The 25,668-nt window shown below is 46.5% G+C and overlaps 1 protein-coding gene across 1 annotated transcript; it reads right to left on the bottom strand.

The window, feature by feature from the left end:
- Positions 1-704: 704 nt before the first annotated feature.
- On the bottom strand, positions 705-9,763 carry LOC137347500 (probable G-protein coupled receptor 139). Its single transcript, XM_068011944.1, has 2 exons — positions 9,694-9,763; positions 705-1,612 (listed from the first exon to the last, which is right to left on the bottom strand). The coding sequence occupies exons 1-2, from the start codon at positions 9,761-9,763 to the stop codon at positions 705-707; spliced, it is 978 nt and encodes a 325-aa protein (XP_067868045.1).
- Positions 9,764-25,668: the final 15,905 nt, after the last annotated feature.

Below are 25,668 nucleotides of genomic sequence, written 5' to 3'. Positions count from 1 at the left end.
ACTACCTTCAACATTCACTCCCTTCACCACAGACGCAGAGTGGCAGCAGTGTGTACCATCTACAAGATGCATTGCATCAACTCACCAAGGTACCTTCAGCCGCACCTTCCAAACACGCAACCTCTACCAGCTAGAAGGACAAAGGCAGCAGTTGCATGGGAACCAAATCCTGGAACCCCCTTGTTAACAGCACTGTGGTTAGACCTACACCACATGGATTGCAGCGATCAAGAAGGCAGCTCACCACCAGCTTCTCAAGGACAATTAGGGATGGGCAATAAATGCTGACCTGGCCAGCAAAACCCATATCCGTGAAAGAATAAAAAATGTTTCCATTATCCTACCCTATCCTACCCTGAAGTCCCAAACATTTCCCAGCGTGGATATTGATGCCCCTTCATTAAACAGTTGAACCTGATATCTAATAACAGATCAGAGGTCAGAGTCTCCGTCTCCCACTTGAATGTAGCGTTACTCCAGACCCTCAGGGCTGATGAGAATTAGTCAATATGGGAAAGAGTATTGTAAACTGAGAACATATTACAACTCTGAATTGTGCAGTGATGCGGCATTTATTATACATTCTTAATTTCACACAGTGGGTAAGGATGTCAAAGTTAGTGACCACATATTGGCACACGTGACATGGAGAAGAAAGGCAATGGAATATAATGTGAAATTAATGTTGGATTGTAGTATTTTCATCATTTCAACAACTTAACAATTAGACTGAGTGGATATTTCACTCCATTCTTTAACTCCTCTCTGAATTTTCTCTGGGTCCCTGCATAAATAAATGGATTGATGCAGGAACTCAAAAGCTGAAACATAAATCCACTTTCCTGCAGAATAAAATTTGATTCATTGAAATTGGAACCGGAGAAATAAGTAAGCTTCGCAATTCGGACATAGAAGAAATTTATAAGAAGTGGCAAATATAACAGGATGAAACTGCCCGAGATGGCGAAGAGTAAAATAATGGACTTTTTCCGCTTCTCCATCTCCAGGTCACTCTGATTTTCTCCATTGCTGTGGGCCCGGAGTTTCCTGCGTGCTCTACTAGTTACTAGAATGTGTCTGACAGTCAGAGCATTGAGCAGTAAAATTAGAATGAATGGGAGACAAGGGGTTAAAATACGACGAATCCAGTCATATGCGACCCATGCAGGTGATGTGTAATAGACCGATTTTATGCTGCAGAACCAGGGTATATTGTCAATTATATACACAGGTTCATATACAAAATACAAGAAGATATTTTTTAAACAGCTCAATGTAGACATGGTTCCAATGAGTTGCATCGCTGTTTTCGTGGTGCAATATTTTAATTTCAGCTTCTGGTAACAAATGGCTATACATCGATCAACAGTGAAAGCAACCATTAACCAGACAGAACAGTCTATGATTGCATAGCTTAGGATCGAACCGAGACTGCATACCGGTGTGATGGACAGGAAACTGACTGGGAAATAAATACTAGCAATCCGGTTTAATATCACAACGGTGATTATGACCAGGAGATCTGTCACTGCCATGGACACCAGGTAGTAAGTGATACATCTGGACAGACCGCATCTTCCTCGGGACAGGATCACAATCACTGCCAAGTTAGCTGTAACAGAGAGAGAGAGACTGAGAGAAAGATGGAGTGTGTGTGTGTGTGTGTGTGTGTGTGTGTGTGTGTGTGTGTGTGTGTGTGTGTGTGTGTGTGTGTGTGTGTGTGTGTGTGTGTGTGTGTGTGTGTGTGTGTGTGTGTGTGTGTGAGCGAGAACAGGAAAATTACTGGTTTGATTCCCAATAAAAAGATTCGTTTCACAGAATTGTGTGAAATCCACAGTTTTCATACACCATCCTGAGTGGAAAACTATCACTTAATCTTCAGGCACTTGTTTCTGTGTGTTCAAAATAATCATCCAGATTAAAAAATAACACAGGTCAATAACATTAGAATGTAAAATAATACAAACATAATGGAGAACAAAAAGGCATCAGAAACCCACTGAAACCAAAATGGGAACATCAAACAGAGAAGAAAAATAACATCTGTAACATAAAGCAGATATTTAAGGGATGAATATTATTACCACCAACAATAAAAGTGGAAGCTAACAGGCAATTAGCAAAACATTGCATTTAAAACAGATTATATCATGCTGAAGACCTAGAAGGTCCTCAACCAATGAATTACTATAAAATAATTCACTGTTGGAAAATTCGACTGTCAACTTGCTCGAAAAGATCCACAGAGAGAATCCAATGAACAATTAGTGTTCATTGATAGTGTTTCCTGACTTTGTGGGTTGGATGATCTTGAAGACACAATGATAACTCCAAGCGCTTTCCCCGTTATTCATCTGGAAACTTCGGTGTCGATGAGGACCAGTGGAGGTGGGGATTATGAGGTCTCATTCGAGGAAATGTCTGTCCTACAATGCAGCACTTCTTCAGCACTGCACTGCCCTATAGTGGGGGATTGAAATTAAAAGTTTTTGACTAAGATGTGAGCGAGGCTGCCAGTTATACAAAATATTGAGAAAAGATTCAAGATGGGAACAGTCCGGGATATTACCAGTCACAGACTGCGACTTTAGGCAGCTGCCAGGGCTAAAGATGGCGCTGCTCAAATAATCACATGGAGGCAACCGAACAAACACATGTCAGCACACAATGGCGGAGTGAGAGAGTGAGAGAGCGAACGAGCTGGCCGGGGCCGGGGCTGAGGCCGGGGAGGGGCCGAGCGGGCCGGGGAGGAGGTGGGGGCCGGGGCTGGGGCTGGGGCTGAGCGGGCCAGGGTGGGGCCGAGCGGGCCGGGGAGGGTCTGGGGCCGGGGCCGAGTGGGGCTGGGTCCGGGTCCGGGGAGGGGCCGAGCGGACTGGGGAGGGGCTGGGGGGCGGAGCGGGCCTGGTAGGATCAGAGCCACCGGCGAGTGGGTGAGCCAACGGCCCAGTGACGGAGGGAAGCAGAGCGGCCGGAGACAGTAGCGTGAGAGGGGTGCATTTTTCTACACATGCGCCATAAATTTGCAATGGCAAAAGACTTACCAAACTTACCTGCACCTGGCGACACCAAGGTCTTCGGCCGCTCGCTCCCCGTGGCTCTCTACGGTCTCTCACTTCCGGCCCTCTCCATCCAGCCGTTCTCTCCAGCTGCAGATCCCCCATCCAGCTGGTTTCTCCCCTACTTCTCAACTGTACTTTAGATATTGCAGTTCTCTGGTCCCTGCCTTTTACATCCCTCTCTTCAGCAGCTTCTGAATTTAACTCCCTCTCACTACCCCCCCACACCCCCTCTCTACCTCCCCCCACCTCCCCCCTCTTCCCCCACCTCCCCTCACACCCCCTCTCCCCCCCACCCCTTCACAACCCCCTCCCTCTTCCCCCTCACAACGCCCTCCCTCTTCCCTCTCACCTACCCCCCCCCCCAAACAAAAGGACCACACCGCAGTTGAATATCTGAAGGGCAGTTGCAAAGTCGGGAAAATAACATCAAAAACCTCAACAATTCCAGTTTTAATTATTGAGAAATTTTATTAAGTGCATTAAACATTCGAGGCACTGCTGTGCATGGATACATGAGTGTTGTGTTACCAGCATTCCCGTGAGACAGACAGGCCAAGTCTCTGCTATGCAGAACTAAAGAGATTGTTCCTGGAGAGCCTTGTGGTGAATGAATGCTTGGCTCTCTATTCCATTACTGTATTGTCCATGTGAAGAAGGCAAAGTCACAAGAGTCTGAGCTCAGTCTATTCTTGGTGAATGTTCCCCAAACGCATCCCAATGTGCGCTCCCACTTCATCCATAAATGCAAGTTCCTTTCCACATCGTGACAAGCTCCGCATCATGATCCAGTTGCCTTCGGTGCTTGAATGCTGACCTTAATTCTCAAGGATTGTTTTCTCAAGGGCATGTTTTAGGTGAAAAGAAATAAGGAAAGAACATCAGTGTCAGAGCTTCCCTCCTCCAATGAAAGTACTGTTGTGCATGCTTTTCAAAATTTACAAAAGATTCAAGACGGGAACAGTCCGGGATATTTCCAGGAGCTTGGAGCAGAAGGAACATTCGGAGTCAGTAGTGATCACTGTAGTAGAGTCAGCAGCAGCTAATGTGGAAGAGGAGAGCTGGACTGAATCAGTGAGATTAGAGACTGAGAACAGAAACTCTTCTGAGTTAAGGGTAAGTGAAGATTCATTCATAAAATGACCACTTGTTACATTGTTAATATTTCTATTAATAACTCCATGCCGAATAAAGTCCCTTCAATGAATTCACTCATTAAATTCAGTCAAGAATTATTTATTCGCTGAATAATTTCAATCACTGAATCAGCTGTGAAAATCAGACAGCCACTGTCAATGTCATTAACACAGAAGAACTCGATGTACATTGTGGTAAAAGTGTCAATTCACCCACAGTAACAGTGTCAATAACACAATAGACTACATTTACACGGTGATTCTTTTCTTTTGGGCCTCCTTATCTCGAGAGACAATGGATACGCGCCTGGAGGTGGTCAGTGGTTTGTGAAGCAGCGCCTGGAGTGGCTATAAAGGCCAATTCTGGAGTAACAGGCTCTTCCACAGGTGCTGCAGAGAAATTTGTTTGTTGGGGCTGTTGCACAGTTGGCTCTCCACTTGCGCCTCTGTCTTTTTTCCTGCCAACTACTAAGTCTCTTCGACTCGCCACAATTTAGCCCTGTCTTTATGGCTGCCCGCCAGCTCTGGCGAATGCTGGCAACTGACTCCCACGACTTGTGATCAATGTCACACGATTTCATGTCGCGTTTGCAGACGTCTTTATAACGGAGACATGGACGGCCGGTGGGTCTGATACCAGTGGCGAGCTCGCTGTACAATGTGTCTTTGGGGATCCTGCCATCTTCCATGCGGCTCACATGGCCAAGCCATCTCAAGCGCCGCTGACTCAGTAGTGTGTATAAGCTGGGGATGTTGGCCGCTTCAAGGACTTCTGTGTTGGAGATATAGTCCTGCCACCTGATGCCAAGTATTCTCCGAAGGCAGCGAAGATGGAATGAATTGAGACGTCGCTCTTGGCTGGCATACGTTGTCCAGGCCTCGCTGCCGTAGAGCAAGGTACTGAGGACACAGGCCTGATACACCCGGACTTTTGTGTTCCGTGTCAGTGCGCCATTTTCCCACACTCTCTTGGCCAGTCTGAACATAGCAGTGGAAGCCTTACCCATGCGCTTGTTGATTTCTGCATCTAGAGACAGGTTACTGGTGATAGTTGAGCCTAGGTAGGTGAACTCTTGAACCACTTCCAGAGCGTGGTCGCCAATATTGATGGATGGAGCATTTCTGACATCCTGCCCCATGATGTTCGTTTTCTTGAGGCTGATGGTTAGGCCAAATTCATTGCAGGCAGACGCAAACCTGTCGATGAGACTCTGCAGGCATTCTTCAGTGTGAGATGTTAAAGCAGCATCGTCAGCAAAGAGGAGTTCTCTGATGAGGACTTTCCGTACTTTGGACTTCGCTCTTAGACGGGCAAGGTTGAACAACCTGCCCCCTGATCTTGTGTGGAGGAAAATTCCTTCTTCAGAGGATTTGAACGCATGTGAAAGCAGCAGGGAGAAGAAAATCCCAAAAAGTGTGGGTGCGAGAACACAGCCCTGTTTCACACCACTCAGGATAGGAAAGGGCTCTGATGAGGAGCCACCATGTTGAATTGTGCCTTTCATATTGTCATGGAATGAGGTGATGATACTTAGTAGCTTTGGTGGACATCCGATCTTTTCTAGTAGTCTGAAGAGACCACGTCTGCTGACGAGGTCAAAGGCTTTGGTGAGATCAATGAAAGCAATGTAGAGGGGCATCTGTTGTTCACGGCATTTCTCCTGTATCTGACGAAGGGAGAACAGCATGTCAATAGTCGATCTCTCTGCACGAAAGCCACACTGTGCCTCAGGGTAGACGCGCTCGGCCAGCTTCTGGAGCCTGTTCAGAGCGACTCGAGCAAAGACTTTCCCCACTATGCTGAGCAGGGAGATTCCACGGTAGTTGTTGCAGTCACCGCGGTCACCTTTGTTTTTATAGAGGGTGATGATGTTGGCATCGCGCATGTCCTGGGGTACTGCTCCCTCGTCCCAGCACAGGCATAGCAGTTCATGTAGTGCTGAGAGTATAGCAGGCTTGGCACTCTTGATTATTTCAGGGGTAATGCTGTCCTTCCCAGGGGCTTTTCCGCTGGCTAGGGAATCAATGGCATCACTGAGTTCCGATTTGGTTGGCTGTATGTCCAGCTCATCCATGACTGGTAGAGGCTGGGCTGCATTGAGGGCAGTCTCAGTGACAGCATTCTCCCTGGAGTACAGTTCTAGGTAGTGCTCAACCCAGCGGTCCATCTGTTTGCGTTGGTCAGTGATTATGTCCCCCGATTTAGATTTGAGGGGGGTGATCTTCTTGGTGGTTGGCCCAAGAGCTCTCTTCATGCCATCATACATTCCTCTGATGTTTCCGGTGTCTGAGGCCAGCTGAATATGACTGCATAGGTGTTGCCAGTAGTCGTTTGCGCAACGCCTAGCTGTTCTTTGTGCAGTACTTCTGGCTGCTTTAAGTGCTGCGGATGTTAAATCGCTGGGGGCTTTCTTGTAGTTCAAAAGTGCAATGCGCTTAGCGGCTATGACAGGTTCCAGCTCTTCATTATGAGATTGAAACCAGTCTGCATTTCTCTTCGCACTTTTGCCGTAGGTGGTCAAAGCTGACTCATAGATGGCGTCTCTGATGTGGGCCCACTTGGTCTCAGCATCCCCTGTGGGAGTGTTTTGAAGGGCTGTTACAAGTGAATTTAGAAATTTTTGTAACAGCTGTGGGTGAGAAATTCTGCTCGTGTTGATGCGCGGGTGGCCCTTCTGCTTGGAATGATGCAACTTCTTTGGTCTGAGTCTAACCTTGCTGCACACCAGGGAGTGGTCGGTGTCGCAGTCCGCACTGTGGAAGCTGCGTGTGATTTGAACACTGTTTAAGGCGGCTCGCCTTGTGACAATGAGGTCTAGCTGGTGCCAACGACGTGATCTTGGGTGCCTCCATGAAACCTGGTGACAGGGTTTAGTGTGAAAGAACGAGTTGGTGATGCAGAGGTTATGATAGGTACACAACTCAAGCAGTCTCTGCCCGTTCTCATTCATCCTTCCAACGCCATAGCGCCCAAGGCAGGAGGGCCATGAGTCATGGTCGGCCCCAACCCTGGCATTAAAGTCCCCCAGCAGGAATAGGTGTTCGGTGTTGGGGATGCTGCTAATGATGTTATGGAGTTGTTCATAGAACTGGTCTTTAGCTTCAGGTGCGGAACAGAGTGTTGGAGCATAGATGCTGAGTAGGTGTACTGGACCAGAGGTGGTGAGCAGTCGGATGGACAGTATGCGTTCCGAGCCATTTGAGGGAGGCTCTATCATGCTGAGCAAGGAGTTTCTGATGGCGAAGCCCACTCCATGCTGTCTTGGTTCTTCAGGATCCCTGCCCTGCCAGAAGAAGGTGTAGTCTTGCTCTGCTAGAGAGCCACTCGCGGGGAGGCGAGTCTCCTGAAGTGCTGCAATGTCCACATTGAGTCTACTGAGCTCGTTGTTAATGATGGCGGTCTTCCGAGAATCGTTGATTTGTGTAAGGTCTTCCGACAGGCCAGGACACATAGTTCTGACGTTCCAGCTTGCAAAGCGAAGGGCTGGTACCTTCTTTCCTTTTTTCATGTTGTTTGGTGTGGTGTATCAGTCCACCTTTCGGGCAATGACCCTGAGCTCCAAGCACCCATTGAAGCAGGCAGACTGTGGCGGGACAGAACCTTATTGACCGGGGGCTGCCCGGTTTGAGGCGGGCGGTAGCTGTCCAGTGAGGTGCAATGACCTCTCCCACCGACAAAGGCAACCCGTGGCGCCCAGTTTCTACGCCAATTTATCTGGACTTATAACCCGTAACTGCTGCCTTCCGTGTTGTTTCAGTCGCTGTGAGGCAACTATGGAGTGACCTCTCCATGGCGCATGCCTGGGCAAATTTATGGAGGTTGAGAGTTGCCCAGTCGTCAAAACCCCCCTCTCGGCCTTTCTGGTGGGGTCCAAAGGAGTGCAGGACACGACGTTTGGCACCAGTATGGCTGCAGGAACTGCCGGAAACATGCCAAAGGTGACACATGACCGCCTACGGGGTTCCGCTCCGGATTTTCTGTTAGGGTTTACTCCCTTAGCCTTGGTCTCTCCCGAGACGCCCACAAGGCAGTGGGGTTGTTGGGGCCCCTACACAGGTGTAGGATGGTGCCGGTGGGAGGAGGGGATGCAAGGGGGAGGGGTAGAGGGAGGAGGGGGGGGTGCAGGGGAAGGGGGTGCGGGGTGAAGATGGTGCGAGGGGGGGGCGGGCTGGGACGGGGTTGTGAGGGGGTGAGCTGAGAGGGTGGAGCAGGGAAGGGGAGGGGGGTGGAAGGGGGGTAAAGGGGGGGGGAGGGGGGGTGGAATCTGGTGCAGGTAATAAGCCATTTCCTCAGTGCCCACCATCGACGTCCGGAAAGCTCATCCACGTCCTTCGGGAGGTGAAGCATCATTTGGCAGACTTAGAGGTGATTACATTTGCTAAGGGTTTTTTTTTGCAGTGGTTTAAATAAAGGCATGCAGCATTGCCGACAGTGCGCTGCAGATGCTCTCCGAGCCATCTCCCGCGGGCGCTTTGAAGTTGCGGCCGGGGGGGCCGTTCGTGGATGTTTTGGGTGTTCGGGGCACCTTTTCACAGGACTTCTCTCGGGTCCCGCAGCTCCTTCTTCACCTCAATGGACTTACCGCATGCCGTGGCTGCAGACACTCTGGACTGTGAAGACAGCAGGGTCGGAGATTAAAGTATCGGCAGCTGTTCTCGTCAGTTTCATCCGGATCAATTTCATTGAGAAAACAAAGAGCAGGTGTGGCTGGGGGAGGGCAGTGGGCCCAGGTAACATACACTAAACTAACTGTTAACTTTTAGATAGGGCTAAAATGAACTGATTTAAAGAGCCAGGGGAATTTAAACAGTTTAAGAGGGCAGATTGGGGGAGAAAACGTTAGGGATGGGAGCAGATGGCCATGGATAGAGTTGAACAGCAAGGGAGCTTCCTAGGGAGCTTCCAGCCCAGGAGCCATCTTGAAAGACACGGTGATAATAGTGAGATAATTCACCCACAGTAACAGGATCAATAACACAATAGAACTGCATTCACACTGAAAACTGGCACAAGAAAAGGGGCAGACTTATACAGTTAGAAGCACTAAATTATACTGTTAAAAAGGAAAAATTACACCAGTTAATGGGAAAATGATATCGCGAAAGAGGAAAAATTGTGCTGCCAGAGTGGAAAGTGATACTGGAACGCAGGTGAAATTACACTGGTAATGTCAAGAAAACATATCAGTAATGGGGAGAAATTACATTTATAAAAGGGAACAAATTATATCAGTAAATGGAATAAATTAGATAATTATAATGGAGAAATAATATCTTTAAAGTGAAAAAATGATTGTTAAAAGGGGTAAATTATAACAATTGGAGGGAAGAAATTTTCTCATTAACATTAAGAAATTATCCCATTAAAGGAGAGAAAGGATATCCAAATTAATAAAAGCAAACAGGATATCCATAATGTGGAGTCACACTACTGGGAAAGGAGAGCAGTGACAAAGCTAATCGCTGATTTCCCTAATTAATAACTAAGTACAATACTTTACCTGGAACACCAATAGCTGCGAGGCAGGGATAGTAAATGGCAAACACCGGGCCTTTGACAGTTGCATGCATTTCTATCAGAAGCTGTAAACATGCTCTGAATTGCACTCAAACATTGTTACATTTATACCTGATGCCAGGCTCCAGGGAGAGAATTAAATGGATTCACCTTTTACATTAATTACACTATTTGAAACAAACACACTAGTGAAGCAGTTGCCAGATTAGTGTTTTTGTTTTGATGGAATGGAATGTTTTTCAAGAGACCTGACACGTCTCTAAAGTGAAATACCCAGAGACTACAATATGATCCTAGTTTCAATTACTTTTATTCGGTGGTTGGAATGTTGAAAGTGAACCTTGTATATGAAGAATCCCTGGGTTCAAACCCTTTAATGCTGAGTTAAGTGCCCACAGTTTCAGGTATGACTGACCAGAGATATTCTGATCCAGAAGGAAACTACAGCCATGTTCTCGCTCCTGATTATTATTCAGCTCCAGTTCATGTGATCTCGACTCATATGTACCTGACTCCAAATCCTTCGAAGATGGTGCATCCACTTCAACACAACTGACTGTATCCAGTGTGGATCAGTCTAGGTCAAAACGGTATTTTCAGTGTGCATAGGTGCAGTTGTGCACTTTTTTTATGTGGAAATGTCCAGTTCAGCAAGCTTGCCTTCAGTATTGATCATCAAGTTCAGTACAGTTCTCTTCAGTGGAGACATGACCAGTTGAGCACATTTACATTTAGTGTGACTGGTCGAGGTTGGCCGGATATATGCAGTGTAGAGAGGTCAAGTTCAGCACAGTCACAATCTGTGTACACAGGTTTAGTTTGGCACAATTAATCTCAGTGTTAACGGGTTCAGCCCAGTTACATTCCACGTACACAGACAGGTCCAGTTGTGAATGCTCAGAATTCTCAGTGTTGAAAAGTCTAATTTAACACGGCTGCATTCAGTGTTGACTGGTCAAGTTCAGTACAGTTGTATCTGGTAGAGATAGGTCTAATTAGCACAGTGATATTGAGTGTGGACTGGTCCAGGTCTGCACAGTAATATTCAGTATCAAAAGTTCCAGTTCAGCAAACTCACATTCAGAATGGACAGATCCAGTTCTGTATTGTTACTTTCAGTGAGGGCAGCTTCAGTTTTGCCTGATTCCATTGAATGTGGACAGGCCCAATTCAACATGGTTATTGCCAATATGATCTTGCCCAGGTCAACGTGCTGATATCGAGTATGTAGATGGCTAGTTGAGCACAGTTACTGCCAGCATGCTCTGGTTCGGTACGAAACAGTTACTTTCAGTGTGGAGGGCCCCATTTCACCAGGAAACATTCAGTTTCACAGTTATATTCTGTGTGGACAGGTCCAGTTCAGCATGTTCACATTTAGTGTGCAGAGATCCAGTTAGTGAAGTTGCATTCGGTGTGGATAGTTTGTGGAGATAGCAGGTGATTTACTTGTCACTGAAATCCGAGCCTCTGACCTGCTCTTGTAGCCACAGTCTTTATGTAGCTGGTGCAGTTAAGTTTCGACCGTTAAATGGCAAACTTTGTCATAAAACACTTCTGACCTTCGCCCCCCCCCTACCCCCAGACTGTACAAAGTTGAAAGTTCACCCCTGCCCATGATCCCCTGCAACGATGGGGCTGGATTTTAAAGGCTGTCCGACGCCAGGAATGGTGCCGGGGAGGGGGAATGAAAATATTAACAGAGGAGGCCCTCCACCGACCCCGACACCGGCAAGCCCCGTACCGATCGGCGACAGGACCCGCATTAAAATATGTAAATGGCCACTTACCATTCATGAATATGCAGGCGGCAGTGATTCAGGCAGCAGGTTTCAATCTTCATTCAGACATGCAGCATTCACGTGCCTTCACATTCACGTCCAGGAAAAGCTGGCAGCAATGAAGTGTCAGTCCTCGGAGCAGGCGATGGTGGGTGGGGATCTCCGACAACCGGGACATAACTCTGCATGAAATAAGAGAGGGACCCCGTGCCCTTCTACCATAAAGAGGGTTACTCTGTGCACACTAGCACTTGGCAGTGGGGGGAGGGCGTGAAGGGAGTTGACCCTGCAATCAGCGAACACTGTTTCGGGGAGGGGGGAGCAATAGCACTCCATGACCCCTTCTGTGTGGGGTAGGGGCCAAAAATGCTCTGGGGCGAACGTCATGTGGCTGATGGTTGCATCCTCTCAACGTCAGTGACATGACCGTGTGCATGCTGCTCCGCCTTCATGCAAAGCGAGTCTGGGTGATGTCATGCCGTACCATATAGGTGGTGATGGAACACAGCTGAAGCACCAATGTACATCACTGTCTGCCCTGATAGGTGCCATTGATCTACTGAAGGCACTGAGTACACCTGCAGCATTCAGATGGGGTTGCTCCATCCTGTCTCTCTCAATACAAGTGCTGTGAGGAGCCATTTCTTCCAGAGGCCCAACCAACAGGCAGGCACAGCCCACGTGGAAGCTCATGGAATCGAGAAGCAGCAGCCACTAAGGTGCTTTCAATGCCTTCGAAGACGGCGGCTCTACAGTCCCCTCATGACATACCTGCAGATGTCGGAGAATCAGTGACAGAGGCATTTGTGGATGTCCAGCGAGGTGGTGACACCTTTCTGTGCCCTGCTGAATGATGAGCTGCAGCCGATGGGGTTTGCTGGACACCCTATGCCTGTGGCATTTCACAGTCACTGGTGCACAGCTGTATCAGGGAAGTCAGCAATGCCTTGTACAGGAGGGCCGCTGGATATGTGTGCTTCAGGACAGACCTTGAGAGTCAGTCCCAAAGGGCCGTCTGATTTAGGGCCATCGTGGGAGTCCCACTGGTTCATGGGTTCACCAACTGCACGCATGTGGCCATCAAGGCTCCAGTCGGACAATCAGCTGCATTCCTGAATGGAAAGGGCTTCTGCTCACTCGACCTGCAGCTAGTCTGTGACCACAGGAAATGCTTAATGCAAGTGTGTGCCTGCTTTCCAGGCAGCTGCCATGACTCATTCATCCTGTGCCAGTCCCAGGTGCCACTGCTCTTCACTGCACCAGCTCTGATCCTGGGGTGGATTCGAGGGGACAAGGGCGACCCCTTGCAGACATGGCTCCTGACGCCAGTGAGAAAGACTGCTCGCGATGCAGAGGAGAGAAGAAACGCCTGCCAGGGCTCAAAATGAGCTACCATATAGCAGGCTAACGGCAGGTTGAAGATGTGCTTCCGCTGTCTACACATGTCAGGTGGGATGCTACGGTACTCACCAGAAAGGGTACTGCACATCATCGCTGTGTGATGTGCTCTGCACAACTTTGCAATACAGAGGGGGGAGGCCTTACAGGAAGATGAGAGACAGGAGCAGGAGGCATGCTCGCACGCTGAAGTTAACAGAACATATACATTGCACCCGTGATAATCCATATGGGTCATTGTGTCTTTTTTAGCCGCTTGTGAGTGCTCTTTTGTTGTGCAACCTGTACACTAGCAGCTTGACTGGAGGCAGGCTACTGATCAGGGCGCCCTTTGGCTTTGGATGACTTGGGTGGTTGTCCTCTGGGTGCACGAGGCCTGGAGGCCCCGGCTGCCTGAGGGCGTCCTGCACCACTGCAGGGCTCTCCTCAGATGTTGTGGCTACTAGAGCTGGACTCTCTGGCAGAGGGGCTGAGAGCCAGTGTCCACATTGGAATTGCCCTGAAGAGAGACCCCACATATGGACGGCTGGCTCTCCTCCTCTGAAGGCTCGTGGGAACCTCCCTGTTCTCCTGCAAAGGACCAGGTGCAGAGACAGTGTCCAAGCCCCAGTCCCTCTCTCACCTAGCCACTGCTGCATCCAGCTCATGGACGTGGCTTGGGTTTGCAGGTCAGCATGCATCTGGTGGGATGTGACTCTCCATGAGAGTCACCAGCCTCTCCATGGAGGAAGCCATGTGCTCAATTGTCTGGGACATGGCAGCTGTCATGGTCTGGATGGACTCCCCCATCATCCACTCATGGCTGCGCATGGCCTGTGGCATCTCCACCAGATGTTGCCTAACCTCTCCCTGCAACTCCACCACGGCCTGTGGTGTCGACACCAGAGGGTCATCATCAATCTGAGGCTCAGCATGTGACTGGCCACCCACAGTCCTCTGACTTTCAGAGGCCTCGGCACCCAGCGGCAGGGGTGGGTAGGACCGCCATGAGGCCTCACCACCACCGACAATATTGGTCCGGGTCTTCCCAACATCAGGGTGCACGGCGGCCCTCTCCCAGAGGCATCTTCAGGCCACCCCCACCCCCAACCACGGAACCTGATGTCTGGGGGAGAAGAAAATCCAGCCCATTGTGTGGGAACAGGGTCCTGACAAACCTGCAGCTGCCCACGAGGTGCCTGATATTCCGGCAGCACTGGGTTTGACCCCGGAGCAGTCGCTGTAGCTGGTGCTTGGAGCTAAAGAGGAGCCAAGTTTGAAATTACGATTCAAGGACAAAGAAAATGGTTGAGAGAGGAAACCATGCAGCAAAGAGGAGAAAGAACAGCTGGATACAGGTTATATCCACAGGCCAATGGAAATCTGTGGTGAGCCAGATTCTGGCCCATGGGTCATATGTTGGACAGCTCTGGTGTAGAAGAACAAAGGCAGCAGGCATGTGGAACACCACCACCTGAAGGTTACACTGCCGGTCATACACCATTCCAACTTGGACATATCGCATAATTCCTTCATTGTCACTCGGTGAAAATCTGAAACTCCCTGTCTCACAGCAACATACACCTCAAGGGTTTCATGAAGGTGGCTTACCACAATCTTCTCAAGGGCAATTAGGGATGGGCAATAAAGGATGGCATTGTCAGCGAGGCCCACATCCCATGACTGAATAAATAAGAGGGAGGGTAGCAGTTTGTATTGAAGACAATGTTACAATGCAAGAGAGAATGTCCTCGACCTATTAACAAAAAAATCTAGTTAGCTGGAGTTGAGAAAGAATAAAAGAGCTTTCACACTACTTGGTGTATTTTATAGCTCACCAGAGAGTGGGAAGGGGATAGAGTAGTGGGGAGCTGAGCAGAGGGCCCAGGACAAAGGCCGAGTCCTGGGAACCAACCAGTGATAGAGAGAGAGTGACCGAATTAATTCGGGCAATAACAGCAGGGGAATAACAAAGATTGGAAATGGAGTGCAGGGTCTCCCCTGTGGGTGGTCTGTGTCGCCAGAGAGGGGCCGTGTTTTCCCAGCCCTGGGGAATGCCCAAGCATAAGGAAACTGAGGCTGGAAACCCAGCTATGGGCAAATAACCTGTCTGCATTGAGGGCAGCTCCTGAGCCAAAGGCCAATATAGCAACTAGAGCTTTGTAGTTGCTGCAGCCATCTCAGCCTGCTGAGACACTGTGGAGAAACACTTAGCATAAAGAATGGGATTAGTCTGTGTGAGCTGATCTCCACTTTAAACAGACTTAGTGTTGGTGGGAAGTAAATTCCTACAGCGATGGGAGAGAGGCAAAAACAGCAAGTGCAAACTGGTACTGTTGGCTGCAGCTTCAATCTGCATGTATGTGGCTTGTTTGACTGTTGATCTGAGACAACAACATCATCCGGCAGCACCATGAGTGACCAACCAGCCTTCACTGGGGATAGAACTGTCTACTTCGAATGGGGACGGGCCCAAACATTGCTGGACTCAATTCACTGGTTGGTTACCAGCTTTACAAAAGAAAGAAGTAACTAAAACTAAAATAAAAAGACACAAAACCTCATAAAATTAGCTGGAATGTCCGAACAATCTGGGGGATATGAAATTAATTGAACTCAAAGTTCACCATCTGCTGTGGTGGGATTCAAACCCATGTCCCCAGGGATTAGTGTAGGATGAGTATAAATGGGTAGCTGATGGTCGGCACAGACTCGGTGGGCCAAAGGGGCTGTTTCAGTGCTGTATCTCTAAACTAAACTAAACTACACATTAGAAATCCTTCTACGAAGCATTGAGATCTTTATATGGACCTTCCCAGCAGCTGCAGGCACCACTAAAATCTTTGGATGGCACAACTCTGCTCATAGATAAAGTGTCCATCTTGCACCTATCTGGTGACCAGTGGATGATGCAGGAGTCACTCATCACAAATATCTCCCAGAGGGAAGTGAAGTCTGAGCTGGATGAACCATCAACCCATACAGAGATTAAGATTCGTAAGGCACAATTAAAATCACACAAAGCTCCCTGAATAGATGGGATTCCAGCTGAGGTCTATACACAGGGACGAGTTGTGATGCTTGATAGGTTTACAGATCTGTGTACAGTATGTTGGGAGAAAGGGACAGTGCCTCAGGACCTTTAAGATGCAGTGATTGTCTCCCTGCAGAAAAATCAATGGAGAGAAGTCTGACTGTTCAATTACAGAGGCATCACCTTACTGTCCATTGCAGGCAAAATCTTGTCCAGAATGTTTCTCAATAGACTTGTTCTGACAATAGCTGAAGAAAGCTTCCCTGAAATCAGTGCGGATTCCGATTCAATAGGCGAACTATAGACATGGTTTTTGTGCTGAGACAGTTCCAGAACTGTAGAGAACAAAACATGGGCCTGGACGCTACTTTTGTGGATCTCACCAAGGCATTTGATACAAGGAGCTGTGATGGATTTTGGAAGGTGCTCTCTCGATTGGGGTGCCCTCCAAGGTTGCTTATCATTCTCAATCAACTGCACGAAGGCAAGGAAGGTCAGGTGAAGCAGAATGGAGCCCTCTCAGACAGCTTCTCTATCTCCAATGGTGTTAAGCAAGGATGTGTTCTGGCATTGACCCCTTTCTCCATTTTCTTCAGTATGATGTTTCAAGAGGAAAAGGCAGGTTTGGCAGAGGATAAATACATCCGCTTCTGAACAGACGGCAGTTTATTCAACCTGCGCCAACCACTGGCACACACCAGAATCACAGAGGGAGCTTATCGTGGAGCTTCTCTTTGCTGACAATGGCACCCTTCTGTCACAAATTGAAGAGGCAATACAGCTCATCATAAACTGCTTCTGTGAGGCAACAAATGCCTTTGGCCTTACGATGAGCCGAAAGTAAGCAGAAATGCTCGACCAACCATAGCCCCGAAAAAATTACAATCCACACCAGATTAGCATTGACAGCAGCAACCTCAATGCAGTGAAACAGTTTACCTATCTAGGGAGCATTATCACAAATGATGCCACTGTCAACAAAGACAAAGACAATCAACTGTCCAAGGCCAACAGCTCCTTTTGCCACGTCTCAAAACTTTCCTGGTGAAACCATTCACTATACATTTTCACCAGAATTCAAATATTCAGAGTGGTTGCCATCACCAGCCTCTTGTATGAGTCAGAATCATGGGTTCTGTACAGAAAACAAATGTGACCACTGGAGCCCTTCCATCAAGGCTGTCTTCAATCCATCATGAACATGAAATAGCAGGACTACATCACAAACAATGAAGTCCTCAACAGAGCCAATCTGCCCAGCATTGAATGCATTCTCTTACAATGCCAATTGCACTGAGCAAGTCATGTGTCACACATGGAGGATTCCAGAATACCAAAAGTAGTGCTTTATGGTGAACTATGCTCTGGTAAGCGAGATTGAGGTGCACCTCACAAACTCTTCAAAGACCAGCTGAAAAGAAAGCTCTCTCTGGCTGACATTGACCAGTGAGTGTGGGAGCAAGAGGCTGTCGACAGAGACAGCTGGCGCACAACAAGCAGGAAAACAGCCTGCAAGTTTAAAGCAAACAGACGTGAGGCTGCTGAAGAAAGGGGCAAAAAACTGAAAGAGTCTTCCCTCTGAAATAAGAGTTCTTGTACCCTAACAGCTCAAGACTTGCAGATCAAGAGTTCACCTGTTTAGTCACCAAAAATCATGCAAAGTACCACAGAGATAAGCCAACCCATGACATTAGCCTCTGAAGAATCTGCCATCATCATCACAGTCCTGGAGACAGATGATGTCCGAGAGAGGTCAAGGTCAGAATCTATTTGGTTAGAGCTAAGAAACAATAGATATCATTACATTGCTGGATGTATCCTTTAGGCCATCAATTATTGGGAAGATATAAATGAACACATTTACAAGGAAATTACAGAGAGGTGGAAGAATTATAGAGTAGTTAAAATGGAGGCTTTACGTAACCAAATATAGACTGGCCTAGTAATAGTGTAAAATGAGGGAGCGACAAGAATTCAGGAGAATTTTCTACATCGGTACGTTTCCAATCCAATAAGGAAGGAGGCATTGCTGGATCTGGTTCTGGGGAATGAGGTGGGTCAAGTGTATCAACTGTCAGTCAGGGAACAATTAGGGGACAGTAATCATTGTATCATAAGATTTAGGTTGATAATGGAAAAGGACAAGGAGCAATCTAGAGTAAAAATATTTAATTGGGGGAGGGCCAACTTCAATGCAGTGAGAATAGATCCGGCCCGGGTAAATTGGAATCAAAGACTAGCAAGCAAAACTGCAATGGAACACTGGGCTGCCTTTAAAGAGGAGCTTGTTCGGGTACAGTTGAAATGCATTCCCACAAGAGGAAAAGATAGAACAAACAATGAAAGACTCCTCTGGATGACGAAAGAGATAGAGAGTAATAGGAAGCAGAAAAAGGATGCATATGTCAGATGTCAGGTGGATAACACAATTGAGAAACAGGCTGAATATAGAAAGTTCAGAGCAGAGTGTAAAAAGAAATAAGTGAAGCAAACAGAGAGTATGAACAGAAACTGGCAGCCAAACTTTCGAAAGGATGTGAAGACATTGAAGAGAGTGCAGAAAAGATCTACTGGAATGGCTCAGGGCACGAGAGACTTCAGTTATGTGGATAGATTGGCGAAACTGGGTCTGCTCTCTTCAGAGAAGAAGTGGTTGAGAGCAGATTTGATAGAGGTGTCCAAAATAATAAGGGTCCTGGACAGAATAGATTGGAAGAATCTGTTCCAATTGATGGAAGGATCAAGAACCAGAGGACAGTGATTTAAGTTGATTGGCAAGAGAAGCAGAGGTGACTTGAGGAAAAACATTTTAATCCAGTGAGTGTTTAGGATCTGGAATGCATTGCATGAGAGTGTGTGGAGGCAGATTCAATCCTGGCTTTAAAAAGGGAATTGGATAATTATCTGGAGAAAAATTGTAGGGCTACGGGAAAAAGGCCAGGGAGTGGGATTAGCTGAGTACCTCTTACAGAGAGATGGCACAGACACAAGGGGCCGAATGTCCTCATTCTATGCTGTAACAATTCTACGATTCTATGATCCTATATGCCCTATTTTGAGCTCAATTTGTCAATGAGACCTACCTTCTGCTCCCTGGACCCTATTCCTACTAAAATCCTGACCATGCAACTTCCCTCCTGGTTCCCAGGTGAACTGATCTTGTTCACAGTTCTCTCTCAACACGTGTGGTCACTCCATCCTTTAAATCTGCCATCATCACTACTCTCCTCCAAAAAAAACCCTTGATCCCCACTGTTCTTGCAAACTACCACCCTATCTCCAACCTCGCTTTCCTATCCAATGTCCTTGAATGTGTTGTTGCCTCCCAATCCCTTCTTTCCCGGAGCTCCATGTTTGAATCCCTCCAATGAGGTTTCCGCCTCTGTCACAGTATGCTTCATAAATCAACAAAAATGCTTCAAAGAAAGGCTCAAATGCAATTAACACCGACTTTCCAAATATTTTTGCTGTGCAATTTTTTTTTATTCATTCAAGGTTGTGGGCGTCGCTGGCTAGGCCAGCATTTATTTCCCATCCATAATTGTCCTTGAGAGGTGGTGGTGAGCTGCCTTCTTGAACCACTGCAGTCCATGTGAGGTAGGTACACCCACAGTGCTGTTAGGAAGGGAGTTCCATTTTATTCATTTTTTTAAAAAGCTGACTGTGTGCATCTGAAAATAATCACAAAGGGATTTGTGTTACCTACTGACATGTTTTCCTTTGTTTCTGCATCAGGTTTGCAATTCAATACTTGCTGATACTGGAGAGAAACTCATTTCATGATGAAAAAGTATTAAAATATTAATATTAAACATTGCATCCGAGAACAAATACTGAGTCAAATGGATTGAAATATTTGGCAGGAGGTTTTGAAGGAATCTAAGAAGCAGAAAATGGGAATGATGTTATTGATGATTGAGAGGAATGCATTGCACCCTTGGGCTTTTGTTGGTCGATTGCCTTCTGAACATTGAAATTCAGAACAAGCTGAGGCACCAGGTGGAAACCAACAGTTGTCTTGCTGCAAGAGGGGACATGGCCTCATAATCTAACCATTCAAAACCTGCAGACATTCCTGCAAACAAACTGCCCTGTTTCCAAGGCCAATGTATAACCTTTCTGAAGTGCTGTGCCCTGAACTATACACAGTACTCTCGGTGTGGTCTATCCAGGACATTGTATACATGTAGAATTCTTGGTTTCCTTGGGTCAGAGATACATTTCATTAACCGTATACTGTTCATCAACACTGCAGAAGCTCCTGCACCTCTTTCAATCTTCTTTTACTTAATTCAGTATTTAACATTCTAGGTAAGTTCTATGGTTGCTCAGGTCCCAAAGTTTCTTAAATGTAGTGATTATCAATTGCTTCACACGCTAAAGGTCCAGCCTTACCTACAAAGCAGAAAGTGGTATGAAAGATGCAGGACTTTGAGAATTGATGGGTTTTGCCAATAACAGGATAAATAGGCACCAAAATTTAATCTTCCTGCTTCTCCAGATACTGAATATGTTCGTGTGCAAAGAGTTGATTCTGAGACAAGGGTCTTGAATCTTAGTAAAGGAAACTACAAAGGTATGAGGTGCGAGTTGGCTATGAAGGATTGGGAAATGTTACTTGAAGGGATGATGGTGGATAGGCAATGGCAAACATTTAAAAAGCACATGGATGAACTGCAACAATTGTTTATCCCTGTCTGGCGCAAAAGTAAAACGGGAAAGGTAGCCAAACCATGGCTGACAAGGGAAATTAGAGATAGCAGTAGATCCAAGGAAGAGGCATATAAATTCGCTAGAAAAAACAACAGACCTGAGGATTGGGAGCAGTTTAGAATTCAGAAAAGGAGGACCAAGGGATTGATTAAGAAGGGGAAAATAGAGTACGAGAGTAAGCTTTCAGGGAACATAAAAACTGACTGTAAAAATTTCTATCGGTATGTGAAGAGAAAAAGATTGGTGAAGACAAATGTCGGTCCCTTACAGTCAGAAACAGGGGAATTTATTATGGGGAATAAAGAAATGGCTGACCAACTAAATGCATACTTTGGTTCTGTCTTCACAAAGGAGGACACAATTATCTACCAGAAATGTTGGGGAACACAGGGTTTAGTGAGAGGGAGAAACTGAAGGAAATCAGTATTCGTAGAGAAATGGTATTGGGGAAATTGATGGGATTGAAGGCCGATAAATCCCCAGGGCCTGGTAATCTACATCCCAGAGTACTTAAGGAAGTGGCCCTAGAAATAGTGGATGCATTGGTGGTCATCTTCCAAGATTCTATAGACTCTGAAACAGTTACTACAGATTGGAGGGTAGCTAATGTAACCCCTCTATTTAAAAAGGGAGGTCGAGAGAAAGCAGGGAATTATAGACCAGTCAGCCTGACGTCGGTAGTGGAGATAATTCTAGAGTCCATTATCAAAGATTTTATAGCAGAGCACTTGGAGAACAGTGGTAGAATCGGACAGAGCCAGCATGGATTTACGAAAGGGAAACCATGCTTGGCAAATCTAATAGAATTCTTCGAGGATGTAACTAGTAGAGTTGACGAGGGACAGCCAGTGGATGTGGTTTATTTAGACTTTCAGAAGGCTTTCGAGAAAGTCCCACATAAGAGATTCGCATGTAAAATTAAAGCGCATGGGATTGGGGGTAGTGTATTGCGATGGATAGAAAATCGATTGGCAGACAGAAAACAAAGAGTAGGGATAAATGGGTCTTTTTCCAAATGGCAGGCAGTGACTAGTGGGGTACGGCAGGGATCGGTGTTAGGATCCCAGCTATTCACAATATATATGAATGATTTAGATGAGGGAACTAAATGTAATCTCTCTAAATTTGCAGACAATACAATACTGGGTGGGAGGGTGAGTTGTGAGGAGGATGCAGAGAGGCTTCAGGGTGATTTGGACAAGTTGAGTGAGTGGGTAAATGCATGGCAGATGCAGTATAACGTGGATAAATATGAGGTTATCCACTTTGGTAGCAAAAACAGGAAGGCAGATTATTATCTGAACAGCTATAAACTGAGAGAGGGGAATATGCAGGGAGACCTGGGTGTTCTCGTACACCAGTCGCTGAAGGTAAGCATGCAGGTCCAACAGGCGGTAAAAAAGGCAAATGGTACGTTGGCCTTCATAGCGAGAGGATTCGAATACAGGAGCAGGGATGTCTTGCTGCAATTATACAGGGCCTTGGTGAGGCCACACCTGGAATATTGTGTGCAGTTTTGGTCTCCTGATCTGAGGAAGGATATTCTTGCTATAGAGGGAGTGCAGCGAAGGTTTACCAGACTGATTCCTGGGATGGCGGGACTGACGTACGAGGAGAGATCGAGTCGGTTAGGATTATATTCGCTGGAGTTCAGAAGAGTGAGGGGGGATCTCATAGAAGCCTATAAAATTCTAACAGGGCTTGACAGAGTAAATGCAGAAAGGATGTTCCCGATGGTGGGGGAGTCCAGAACCAGGGGTCATAGTCTAAGGATCCGGGGTAAACCTTTCAGGATTGAGATGAGGAGAAATTCCTTCACCCAGAGAGTGGTGAGCCTATGGAATTCACGACCACAGAAAGCAGTTGAGGCCAAAACATTGCATGTTTTCAAGAAGGAGTTAGATATAGCTCTTTGGTTCAAAGGAATCAAAGGATATGGGGCGAAGGTCGGAACAGGTTACTGAGTTGGATGATCAGCCATGATCAGAATGAATGGCAGAGCAGGTTTGAAGAGCAGAATGGCCGACTCCTGCTCCTATTTTCGATGTTTCTATGAGTTGTTCCCACTGTCTAGTATCCACAGTCACCCTCTCCTTCCAATTTTGTACATGTTATGACCAAGGCTTGAGTAATATACTGTCTTTTCCAGTTTCACTTCTCCACAGGTCACAATGTATATTTAAATTTTTACCCAGTTACCGATGCCGTCAATCATGTACACTAATCTTTATCCCAGAAATAAATAAACCAATCAGGTTTCTTTAATAAACAACAAAATTATCCATTTATTATCAATCAAGACTGATCTAGTAACAAAGCAAAGCATTAACACACAGATTGACCACACTACTTTGACTTCCTTATTTATCGCAAATCTGTCAGTGGAGCAGCTATAGTACTAAACTTTGTACAAATTTGCAGTATAAATCGCACATCCCCCAAAGCCTCATGATTTCTCTTTTAGTCTTCGGGTAGGGAACTCCACTAATGCTTGTACTTTTGCTGTTCTTAGCAACACTTGTCCTTGCCCTACTATATGCCCGAGGTAGGTTACCCTCGCTTTTGCAAATTCACTTCTGACGAGGTTTACCACCAAATCAGCCAGCTGTAATTGTCTAAACAGAGTGTCCAGTTGCTCCAATTGGTCCTTCCAAGTGTCACAGTATACCAGCACATCATCAAGGTAAACCACACAGTTAGGAACACTGGCTACCACTTGATTCAGTAAACTCTGAAAAGTGTCTGGGCATTTTTTTTGCCCAGATAGCATCACTTGGCATTGGAAAATACTGTGTGGTGTGACAAAGGCCGATATTTCTTTAGCTCGGACTGTTAAAGGAACCTGCCAGTATCTCTTGAACAAATCTATTTTTGTAAGAAATGTGGCACTGCCCACTCAGTCTTCCAAGCAAGGAATTGGATAGGAGTCTGTCTTTGTTACTGTATAAAACCTTTCTGCAGTCTACACAGAATCTATTTGAACCATCAGGTCTAGGCAATAACACGACTGGAGAACTCCAGCGGTTTTGACTAGGTTCAATGAGGTGGTTTTCCAACATGTATTGGATTTCTGCTTTTACCTGGGCCTTTTTTTCTGGATTTGAGGGTTAAGGATGCTGTTTTTGAGGAAAGGATTCTCCTACATCCACATCTCCTACATCATGTCTAGTTAAGTTTGTACATCCTGGTTTATCCCTACAGACTCCTTTAAATGCTCTGAGTAGCCTTGTTAGGTCTTCTCATTGTTCTGTATTTAAATATGAAAACATAGTGTCCAATCTGCCACGCAATTCAGCAGTAACTAACGAGATAGCAGGAGGTTCAGTTTGAGAATTGTCTAGGTCTCCTTCTGTCTCATCCTCACTAACCCTTTCATCCTCTCTGTCCTCACTACCTGACATACCTCTGCTTGTTTATCCTCCTCCCAGTGACGATCTTGTTTCAACATTTTGATATGACACAGCCCATTCTTTTTCCAGCGATCTGAGCCATCAATCAGATGATTTACTTCACCATTTCTCTTGACCATTTTATATGGACCACTGAACCGAGCTTTCAGCGGTTGACCCTGTAAAGGCAGTGATACCAACACCTCATCCCCTGGTTGAAATGCTCAGGTTTTGGCATGCTTGTCTGCCACTTTCATCATAGGTTTTTGGGAAACATTCAGGTGTTCCTGAACCACTTTTCAGGCTCACATGAGTCATTCCTGGAACACAGATACATAATCGAGCTCAGAGGGTTCGTATCTCTCTCGCTCTGTTCGAAAAGCCTTTCTTTGATCAGTTTTAGAGGACCTCTTATCTCATTTCCAGAAACTTCTGCTTTCAAACAGAGGTGGTCACATGACGTACCTGCTGGTGTAACACTGAGTTTTGTGAATTGTACCTCAGAAAGGAAGAGACTGTAACTGAACTCCAGGAAGAAAGCACCTCTCTCTCTGTCTCTCTCTCCAGCAAAGTCCCAGGGAAGCTTCATTGGCAGCTCCTAAGCCTCAAGACGACAGAACCTTACAGACAACAAGCAAGAAGATGGATAAAGCCTCTCTTCAGCCTTCCGGAACCAGAGAAGCAAGCTGGAGTTGTGCACGTGTCCCCAGCAAGGACTTCAAGACTTTAACTTCAACAAAGGACATTGAAGCTCAGTATTTGAATTCCATTTATTAAGGACTTTACTTCAACCTCCCAACTCTTTTTTCCCCTCTGTATGTATTTTGCGTGTGTGTGTGCCTCTCATATGAATGTGAGCATGGATGTGTCGCGTATTTTCGTAATATCAACCAGTTTAATAAAGGTTAATAAACTTACATCTGTCTTGTTTAAACTCAAGAAAACCTGTCTGATTGGTTCATTTACAGTTATAATTGGAGGAACAGTGAGCAAGTGCTCACTGAGGGGGTAAGCTAAATCACTGTGTTTATGGAATAAACCCTGTTGCAGTCAAACCAGAGAAGGGGCAAAAGGGGAGCCTAAGACTCCTTCCTCACCTGGTTGTAACAAGGTGCTCCGCAAAGCACTCACCCAATCTGCATTTTCTCTCCCCCAGTGCAGAGGAGACTGTATCTTGAGCAGTGAATACGGCATAGTAAATGGAAAGAAGTACAAGTAAATCTCTGTTTCACCTGGAAGGAGTATTTGGAGCCTTGGACTGTGAGAAGGACAGAGGTAAAATGGTAGGTGTTTCATTTCCACCACGTGCATGAGTAGATACCAATAGGAAAGGGAAGTGGTTTTGGGGTGATTGAGGTGTAGACCAGGGCATTGTGGAGGAAACAGTCCCTTCTAAATGCGGAAAGGGGAGGGCAAGGAAAGGTGTGTTGGTGGTGGCATCACGCTGGATGTAGTGGAAAATGCAGAGGTTCGTCCATTAATGTCGAGGCTGGTGGGGTGGTAGGTGAGATCAAAAGGGACCCTATCATGGTTCTGGGATAGGGGAAGTTGTGAAAGGAGAAGTGTGAGAAATTAGATGGACACTGTACTGACTCTGTCAACCATGGTGGCATGGACATTCTGGCTGAGGGAAAAGGAAGACATATTGAAAGTGCTAGTAGGAA

Source organism: Heterodontus francisci, chromosome 32 (genome assembly GCF_036365525.1).
Source record: "Heterodontus francisci isolate sHetFra1 chromosome 32, sHetFra1.hap1, whole genome shotgun sequence".
Classification (NCBI taxonomy): domain Eukaryota; kingdom Metazoa; phylum Chordata; class Chondrichthyes; order Heterodontiformes; family Heterodontidae; genus Heterodontus; species Heterodontus francisci.
Note: the sequence above shows the minus strand (reverse complement) of the source record. Positions and strands in the feature narration are given on the sequence as shown.